A 10,550-nucleotide genomic window follows, 5' to 3' on the forward strand; every position below is an offset into this window, starting at 1 on the left:
TGGCTATGGTGTGGAGCCATGCTTTGGGGAGAGATTACTTAAGCAGCCAGGTGAGAGTGGCCGGCCTCTTAAGTAGAACACATGGAGAGGTAAGCTGACGGACAAAAATGACTGCATACCCTCGACAATATGACCGACATTCAATTATCATGTGTGCTGTAAAACCTATACTTGGATATTAACGACGACAGATAGGACAAGAGAGAGATAGAGGCTGAAAAGAGGTGCAAGCTGGGTAAGCACATGCGCCTCTCGATCTCACGCATGAGCAATTCACCGGCCATATCGCAAGATAGTTTCTAAAGTTGCCATAATAACGGGCGGCGACGGAGTTGCTATGGCAATATCACAGTACTTCCCACAGACTATTAGGAAATTATGTCACACAATTTCCCAGGAGCACAGGCGAGGGAGGAAGTGACGAGGAGCTCCGTGGAACCAGGAAGGGGCAAATTAGGACTACATAGCAACAGGGTGATTCTGGTAAGTATTAAAAAAAAATGTCCTCCAAATGTTTTTTTTATAGGTTTAGAGGAGTCCGATTCTGAAAAAAATTGTCAGGGTGGAACTCCGCTTTAACAGCTGTGGCCCTCTGTCTCCTAGTACAGCAGAGCCCCGTAGAAGTCTATAGGGCCAATCTACCACCGTCTCCAGCTGGGAGATGCAGAGTGGTGAGCCCCATGGATATCCATAGGGCTCTACTGCACAGGGGCAGCCAGCAGTCAGGTTATTATGGTTGTTGGCATCTACACTGGTCAGGTTTTCCATCACTTCCTGTAAAACATATTGCGGTCTAAGCTGGAAATAATATATATGAATCCAGCCAAGTCCAGGAAACCGATATTGAACAAATTTGTAATCGCAAAAAAAATTCCTACATTTTTTTTTATTTTTATTTTTACACACACACAGCACTAAAAACGCAACTTACCCCGGCCTACTTAAAATGCTTTTATTGCTGTGACCCATAAAAGATTTCCCCTAATTTGCTGCTCTGGTGTTACCTGGACAAAAAGTGAGGGGAGATCTCTCAGCAACAAAACCCTAAAATTGTTTTCCTCCAAGCAGTTTTGAATTGAACAGTTCCCCATTACAAATAAAACAAACCCTTTTACAGATTCCTTACCCCATTTACAATATAAATGAACATATAAACTATCATAGGTTTTTATGCGTTCTCATCCAATTTCTTCTACTGAAGCAACACAAGCATGTTGCAATATCATGCGTTACATACCGTATATACTCGAGTATAGGCCGACCCGAGTATAAGCCGAGGCCCCCAATTTACCCCAAAAAAACTGGGAAACTTATTGACTCGTGTATAAGCCGAGGGTGAGACATCCCTGTGTCCCGTCCGTCCCTGTGTCCCGTCCGTCCCCGTGCTGTGCTGTGCTGTCCGTCCATCCCTGCCTACCTGTGCCAATCTGCAGCCTCTGTGTGCCACGCTCTCCTCCTGGCAGACGGCGGCCATTCCTCTGTTCAAAAGCCACGCCTCCCTCTCTGTGATAGGCGGAACACTCAATTTCCCAGCAGTCAGTGTTCCGCCTATCACGGACATCCTCTCATCCTCGTCCGTAGTATGAGAATGAGCGGATGTCCGTGATAGGCGGAACACTGACTGCTGGGAAATTGAGTGTTCCGCCTATCACAGAGAGGGAGGCGCGGCTTTTGAATAGTAGAATGGCCGCCGTCTGTCTGCTCGACACGCTGATCGGGCAGGCAGACGGCGATGACTCGAGTATAAGCCGAGGGGGGCACTTCCAGCCTCAAAAAAGAGGCTGAAAATCTCGGCTTATACTCGCGTATATACGGTATACAATGTATCCAGGGAACAATTAAAACAGTTCCACCACCTCTAGGACCTAAACCAGTCATTCTCAACCAGGGTTCCCTGGTATCCTAGTGTTCCCTCCAGAGGTTTCCAGGGGTTCTTTTAAGCTGTGATTGCTTGACCTCCCATCTGATGATGCCTCTATAGTTCTGGGGCTAACACCACTTGGCAACCTTTACAACCTAACCCAGTTGTTGTCAACCATGGTTCCATGGTACCCTTGAGTTCCTCCAGAGGTTGCTTGAGCTGTAGGTGACCTCCCATCTCATAAGGACTCCATAGTTCTGGGGCCAACAGCACTTAGCAACCCATAGGACCTGACACAGTCATTCTCAACCAGGGTTCCATGGTACCCTAGAGTTACTCTGGAGGTTGCCAGGGGCTTCTTGAGCTGTAGCTGACCTCCCATCTCATACGACCTCCATAGTTCTGGGGCCAACACCACTTGGCAACCTTTAGGACCTAACCCATTCATTCTCAATGAAGGTTCCATGGTACCCTAGTATTCCTCCATCTGATGAAGTCTCCATAGTTCTGGGGCCAACATCACTTAGCAACCTCTAGGACCTGACACAGTCATTCTCAACCAGGGTTCCATGGTACCCTAGAGTTCCTCTGGAGGTTGCCAGGGGCTCCTTGAGCTGTTGTTGACTGATCTTCCATCTGAAGATGCCTCCATAGCTCTGGGGCCAACACCATTTGGCAAAACCAGCAACATGATAACAATAGATCTTTTTATTGGGTCTTTAAAAAGTGGTACTCTGATCACCACTCTAAGGATTGCATCCCTCCTATTGTCCTGCAACGCAAGATAAAATGTTCCCATTGACCCCCACTGAATTGGTTTTAAAGCAGGTTACTCTGGGGTTCAAAAGTTGACCAAGACTGACCTAACCTGTAAGGAAATACCTGAGAATACTCAAGGCAGGGTGGACACATTGTAAATCAAAAGTTCAGAAATACCAATAGTGACCAGGGAATAGTTTGAAGGCAAGAAGACATCAATGATCACTAGACACCAGATAAGGAACAAGAATGTGGGGGGGTCAAGGATCTCCCCAGGGATTTTTAGTACAAGCTTGTTGGTCTGCATTGTACAATAAATGTGGTTAATATTGATGGTAGTTAGTATGGGTAGCATTCCAGGATGAAACACACCATAGAAAGACAACACTCATTATGAGAAGGAACATCTATAGTACATATGAACTCTCGGCATCTGTGTAATCTTTGGGTGATTAAAGACATAGGATGATCTAGCCCCTTGCTCAAACTTTTTATCCCTGAAGAACACTTGGAAAAAAATGACACAGTCTCATGGAATCCCTGATGAAAAATAATTATACCTACAGCTCATGGTGCGATCAGTAGATTGCAGATTCTGCAAGGATCAAATCAAATAAAAAAAAAAAATAGTGCGGAGTGCCTAATGTTTTTAAAAATGTACCTGCTCTATCAATAAAATGTTTTCAGTAAAAATATTGAAATTTTATATATATATCAATGCAGAAGAGACCGTTTCCATTGGTGGTTAGTGGGACATTGCCCCCTTGCATTGGCGGTCAGCGTATATGGGAGAGCCTCTGCTTGAGGAGCCCCTGAGCAAAGTCAAGAGGAACCCAGGTTGAGAAATGCTAGGATAGTCCAATAAAAATCTTTGCACACTGTATCCAAAACAAGAAACCTTTGGCTGGAGGCCCATTTGACATTTACAGCTGGATGCCAAGAAATAAACTGTGTAGGCAGTTACAAAACAGCCATTACCCCATGATAATACACCCTAACATGAGATGAAAGGTTAGGACAGGCATCGGTTGAAGGGCTGGGCGCAGTACCAAGGCGACTCCTTCGCCACAGGGCACACATCAACGCATGGCGTGTCCAGCTACATGGAAACAGTAGAAATTCACAACTGTACTGCTGAATCACAGCAGAGAGACACAAATATTCATAATCCAAAGTCACAGAAAAGTATTCCCAGTGTGACCTCTATGTACACGTCGGACGCACGATGCAAACTTCACTCACCATGCAAAGTATGACATTCCAATGCCGATGAACAGCACAACTATTCATCAATGACAGAACACAAACTTCTCTGAACACAGCATGGCAAGTACAGGGGATACTCGAAAAATTAGAATATCGTGCAAAAGTTCATTTATTTCACTAATGCAACTTAAAAGGTGAAACTAAATATATGAGACTCATTGCATGCAAAGCACGATAGTTCAAGCCGTGATTTTTCATAATTGTGACGATTATGGCTTACAGCTCATGAAAACCCCAAATCCACAATCCCAGAAAATTAGAATACTACATGCAATCAATAAAACAAGGATTGTACATAGAACAATATCGGACCTCTGAAAAGGTACAAGCATGCATATGTAATCAGTACTTGGTTTGGGCGCCTTTTGCAGCAATTACTGCCTCAATGGGGCTTGGCATGGAAGCTATCAGCCCGTGGCACCGCTGAGGTGCTATGGAAGACCAGGATGCTTCAATAGCAGCCTCCAGATCTTCTGCATTGTTCGGTCTCAGGTCTCTCTTGGTAATGCCCCATAGATTCTGTATGGGGGGTTCAGGTCAGGCGAGTTTACTGGCCAATCAAGCACAGGAATCCCATGGTCATTGAACCAGGTTTTGGTGCTTTTGGCAGTGTGGGCAGGTGCCAAGTCCTGATGGAAAATTAAGTCAGCATTCCCCATAGAGCTCATCTGTGCAAGGAAGCATGAAGTGCTCCAAAATCTCCTGGTAGACGCAGCGCTGACCCTGGACTTAAAGGGGTTGTAAAGGTAAATGCATTAAAGCGGAGATCCACCTTAAAGTGGACCTTCCGCTCATTGGAACCTTCCCCCCCTCCGGCGCCACAATTGCCACCTTTCAGGGGGGAGGGGGGTGCAGGTACCTGTACAGTACAGGTATCTGCACCCACTTCTGACGTAGATTCCGCAGAATCTATGCCCCTTTCCGAAGGTCCCCCGCTGCCTGCTGGGAAACACACGGATCCCAGAGACAGCGGGGACCATCCTTATTGCGCAGCGTGACTCGCGCATGCGCAGTAGGGAACCGGGAAATGAAGCCGAAAGGCTCCACTTCCAGATTCCCATACCCAAGATGGCGGCGGCAGCACCCGAGAGACGATCGAGAGATCGGCTTCGGGTGCCGACATCGCGGGCGCGCTGGACAGGTAAGTGTCCTTATTTTAAAAGTCAGCAGCTGCAGTATTTGTAGCTGCTGGTTTAAAAAAAAAAAAAAAAAAACGGCGGACTCCCGCTTTAAGGTGAAAAAACATCTCACAGTGCCGGCGCCCCCTGCCCCCCCGTTTTACTTACCTCACCCCTCGAAAGTTCCGCACTCGCCCCCACCATCCTCTTCACCGCTCAGCCTGGCCGCTGATTGGCTGGAGTGGATGGATTGAAGGCAGCGCAGCCATTGGCTCGCGCTGCTGTCAATCACATCCAATGACGCGGCACGCCGGGGGGCGGGGCCGTGTGATACAGCGAGCGGCTATATCACGGGAGCGCACCCGCAGGTGCTTCTCACCATGTGAGGGAGCTCGCATGAACATGAGAAGTACCTGCGGGAAGAAGCAGAGACAGCCGCCGAGGGACCCCTGAAGAGCAGGTTCGGGGGCCACTCTGTGCAAAACGAGCTGCATAGTGGAGGTAAGTATAACATGTTTGTTATTTTAAGAAAAAAAAATTTGACATTTTACAATCCCTTTAATGAAGCACAGTGGACCAACATCAGCAGATGACATGGCTCCCCCAAATCAACACAGACAGTAGAAACTTCACACTGGACTTCAAGCACCTTGCAGCGTGTGCCTCTCCATTCTTCCTCCATACCCTAGGTCCTTGGTTTTCTAAATGAGATGCAATATTTGCTCTCATCAGAAAAGAGGATTTTGGGCCACTGAGGAACAGACCAGGTCTGTTTTTCTTTAGCCCAGGTAAGACGCTTCTGTTTGTTGTTCAGGGGTGGCTTGACAAGAGGAATACGACATTTGAAGCCCATGTCCAGGATCCGTCTGTGTGTGGTGTGGCTCTTGATGCACTGACACCAGCCTCAGTCCACACCTTGTGAAAGTCTCCAACACTTTTGAAAGGCCTTTTCCTGACAATCCTCTCCAGGCTGCGGTCATCCCTGCTGCTTGTGCACCTTTTTCTTCCACATAACTTTATATTAAAGCGGGATTCCACCCTAAAGTGGAACTTCCGCTGATCGGAACCCTCCCCCCCTCCGGTGTCACAATTGGCACCTTTCAGGGGGGAGGGGGGTGCAGATACCTGTCAAAGACAGGTATTTACACCCACTTCCGGGCATAGACTCCCGTGGGAGTCTATGCCTCTTCCTGTCCTGCCGCGCTGTCTGCTGGGACACACACGGGTCCCAGAGACAGCGCGGACAATTCCTATTGCGCTGTGCGACTCGCGCATGCGCAGTAGGGAACCGGGAAGTAAAGCCGCTTCGCTTCACTTCCTGATTCCCTCACCTAGAATGGTGGCGGCAGCAGCTGAGAGCCGAGCGATCGATCGGCCTCGGCATCGCTGGACCCGGGACAGGTAAGTGTCCATTTATTAAAAGTCAGCAGCTGTAGTATTTATAGCTGCTGGCTTTTAATATTTTTTTTCCCCAGTACAGTCCCGCTTTAATGTGCTTTAATACAGCACTTCGGGAACATCCAACTTCTTTTGCAATTACCTTTTGAGGATTTCCCTCCTTATGGAAGGTGTCGATGATGGTTTTCTGCACAACTGTCAGGTCAGCGGTCTTTCCCATGATTGCGATTCCTACTGAACCAAACTGAGAGACCATTTAAACCCCTTCAGGGGTTCATGGCTAAATTAGCCGATTAGAATGGGACACTTTGAGCCTAAAATATTGCAACTTTTTCACAATATTCAAATTTTCTGAGATTGTGGATTTGGGGTTTTCATGAGCTGTAAGCCATAATCATCACAATTATGACAAATCACGGCTTGAACTATCTTGCTTTGCATGTAATAAGTCTATCTCATATATTTACTTTCACTTTTTAAGTTGCATTTGTGGAATAAATGAACTTTTACACGATATTCAAATTTTTTGAGCATCACCTGTATGTAAAAACTCAGGACAGATGTAGACTTTCCTTCAATGGACAAGTGCAGAGTGGATAACAACGGTGGATAACACACACTGGGGGTTGGTTTACTAAAGTGCACTTGGAAGTGCAGTCATGGGGGTCTGAGGTGGTGGAGGTCTGAGGTGGTGGGGATCTGAAATGGGGGGGGGGGATATTTGAAATGAGAGGGGGGGGAGATCAGAAATGAGAGGGGGGGGGAGGAGATCAGAAATGAGAGGGGGGGGAGGAGATCAGAAATGAGAGGGGGGGGAGGAGATCAGAAATGAGAGGGGGGGGGAGGAGATCAGAAATGAGGGGGGGGGGGAGGAGATCAGAAATGAGGGGGGGGGGAGGAGATCAGAAATGAGAGGGGGGGGGAGGAGATCAGAAATGAGAGGGGGGGGGAGGAGATCAGAAATGAGAGGGGGGGGGGAGATCAGAAATGAGAGGGGGGGAGATCAGAAATGAGAGGGGGGAGGAGATCAGAAATGAGAGGGGGGAGGAGATCAGAAATGAGAGGTGGGAGGAGATCAGAAATGAGAGGGGGGAGGAGATCAGAAATGAGAGGGGGGAGGAGAACAGAAATGAGAGGGGGGGAGATCAGAAATGAGAGGGGGGGGGAGATCAGAAATGAGAGGGGGGGAGGAGATCAGAAATGAGAGTGGGGGAGGAGATCAGAAATGAGAGTGGGGGAGGAGATCAGAAATGAGAGGGGGGGAGGAGATCAGAAATGAGAGGGGGGGAGGAGATCAGAAATGAGAGGGGGGGGGGGGAGATCAGAAATGAGAGGGGGGGGGGAGATCAGAAATGAGAGGGGGGGGGAGATCAGAAATGAGAGGGGGAGGAGATCAGAAATGAGAGGGGGGAGGAGATCAGAAATGAGAGGGGGGGAGATCAGAAATGAGAGGGGGGGAGGAGATCAGAAATGAGAGGGGGGAGGAGATCAGAAATGAGAGTGGGGGAGGAGATCAGAAATGAGAGGGGGGGGAGGAGATCAGAAATGAGAGGGGGGGGGAGATCAGAAATGAGAGGGGGGGAGGAGATCAGAAATGAGAGGGGGGGAGGAGATCAGAAATGAGAGGGGGGGAGGAGATCAGAAATGAGAGGGGGGGAGGAGATCAGAAATGAGAGGGGGGGAGGAGATCAGAAATGAGAGGGGGGGAGGAGATCAGAAATGAGAGGGGGGGAGATCAGAAATGAGAGGGATGCGCGGGGGGGGGGATCTGAAATGCGGGGGGGAACCTCTGCTGATTTTATCATCCAATCATGTGTAAGCCAAAACGCTGTTTTTTATTTTCCTTGCATGTCCCCCTTTAGACCTACAGAGACTGCACTTCCAAGTGCACAGTGGATTTGTCTTTAGTAAATAACCCCCACTGTACAATAATCTGCAGAACTTCAAGAAGAAGCCTTCAGTAAATTATAAGATGCCCAGTGTAACCTCCAATCACCTGCAGGGTGTACACTTTAATCTCCAATGACCTGCAGTGTGTTCACTATGACCACAAGTGGCACGCAAATGTAAACTTTGACTTCAGTGACCTGCAGGAAGCACATTATGACCTCCTGTGACCCGCGCTATGTACACCAAGGTCTTCAGTGACCTGCAGCATGTACAATATGCCTTGCAGGATTCACATTATGTCTTTGGGTGACCTGCAGGGTGCATACTATGAATACCTGTGACTTGAAGGATGCACACAGGACCACTAGTGTCCCGCAGATTGCACACTGACCTCCCAGTGACCGGTAGTGCGTACACTGTGATCACTAATGACCTGCAGGATGCACACCAGGATCACCTGTGTCCTGCAGGCTGCATACAAGCAGGGTGTACAACAGGAGCAGCACTGACCTGCAGGGTGCACAGTAGGACCTCCAGCGATCAACAGGACACTTGATATGATGACTGACCAGGTGCACAGTGCAACTTCTGGTGACAGACAGAATGCAGAGCACACCCTACAGTGACTACTTCCAGGTGCAGACAGGGTGCACGCGGCAACCTCCGGGCACGGACAGGGTGTGCGCGCCAACCTCCGGGGTAAGGATGAGCTCAGGCGTGTTTGCATACTCCACGTGGAGAGCCCGCCAGGAAGTCAGGGCAGCGCTGCGCTAATCACAGGCAGTGAGACAGTGCCCGATGTGCGGCTGCAGAGATCGGGAAATGTCTCACAGCCTGTGATTAGCGCAGCGCCAACTTCCTGGCGGGCTCTGCATGTGTCGTATGCGAACATGCCGGAGCTCATCCTTACTCCAGGGACTGACAGGGTGCGCGGGTCAACCTCCAGCCGCTGACAAGGTGCGCGGGGCAACCTCCTGCGGCTGACAGGGTGCCCGGGGCAACCTCCTGCGGCTGACAGGGTGCCCGGGGCAACCTCCTGCGGCTGACAGGGTGCCCGGGGCAACCTCCTGCGGCTGACAGGGTGCCCGGGGCAACCTCCTGCGGCTGACAGGGTGCCCGGGGCAACCTCCTGCGGCTGACAGGGTGCCGGGGGCAACCTCCAGCCGCTGACAGGGTGCCGGGGGCAACCTCCAGCCGCTGACAGGGTGCCGGGGGCAACCTCCAGCCGCTGACAGGGTGCCCGGGGGCAACCTCCAGCCGCTGACAGGGTGCCCGGGGGCAACCTCCAGCCGCTGACAGGGTGCCCGGGGGCAACCTCCAGCCGCTGACAGGGTGCCCGGGGGCAACCTCCAGCCGCTGACAGGGTGCCCGGGGGCAACCTCCAGCCGCTGACAGGGTGCCCGGGGGCAACCTCCAGCCGCTGACAGGGTGCCCGGGGGCAACCTCCAGCCGCTGACAGGGTGCCCGGGGCAACCTCCAGCCGCTGACAGGGTGCCTGGGGCAACCTCCAGGGACTGTTATAGAAGCAATACAGGACCCCTGCCATGACAGGGGCCCCTAGAAGGAGAGGAGAATGGGGCCCCCGCCCCTTATGCGTCAGTCAGGATGTGACATGATGGGAAGAATCCCACACAGAGCCCTCCGCAGCATCACACCCCTACTCACATACATGGTACCTGCCTCTCTGCACCCAGGACACAGGGGGACGAGCCCATTAACGGCCTGTAGAGGGGGGGCTATAGCTAACGCGGCCCCCCTCATTCCCATCACCCTCCCTCTGGGTACAGTGCGGGGCACAGCGGGCACTCACCCGTCTTCTCATGGTCGTAGCCCACCACTATGAAGTAGTCTGCCAGCCTTGCCATGGCCGCCCGCAGTCCTCCCATCCCACGGAAAATCTCAGCATCTTGGCCGCAACAGCTCGGCCATGTTTGAGGCGCAGAGGACCCCCCTGACTACTGCGCATGCGCAGGCTGACCGGGGCTACTGAGCCTGCGCGAGGGCAGACAGGCTGGTGGGCGGGGTTTACAAATTTCGTAGGATGTATATTGCTACAATGTGTCAGATATGAGGCTGAGACTGTCTGTTATTACAGATCTCTTATAAATGTTGCATTCATTTCATGAGTTCTTATTATTTTACTGTTATTGTTATGTTATATTATATATATTTTATATTTATTTTGCACTTATATTTTATATTTATTTTGCACTATTGATAAAAGTGCATCATATGATAAATGATATCACACACATTAT

At 50.2% G+C, this 10,550-nt stretch overlaps 1 protein-coding gene across 1 annotated transcript in view; it reads right to left on the reverse strand.

Moving 5' to 3' along the window:
* SBF2 (SET binding factor 2) overlaps nt 1–10,242 on the reverse strand; it is a gene marked incomplete in the record, with an annotated part of 632,543 nt that extends 622,301 nt beyond the window's left edge. The window contains 1 exon segment of the mRNA XM_077453547.1: nt 10,103–10,242. Coding sequence (XP_077309673.1) covers nt 10,103–10,178 — 76 coding nt within the window.
* Nucleotides 10,243–10,550: the final 308 nt, after the last annotated feature.

The sequence above is a fragment of the Lithobates pipiens genome, unplaced genomic scaffold (assembly GCF_037356315.1).
Source record: "Lithobates pipiens isolate NorthernLeopardFrog02 unplaced genomic scaffold, aLitPip1_a1.2 Scaffold_24, whole genome shotgun sequence".
In the NCBI taxonomy this organism is placed as follows: domain Eukaryota; kingdom Metazoa; phylum Chordata; class Amphibia; order Anura; family Ranidae; genus Lithobates; species Lithobates pipiens.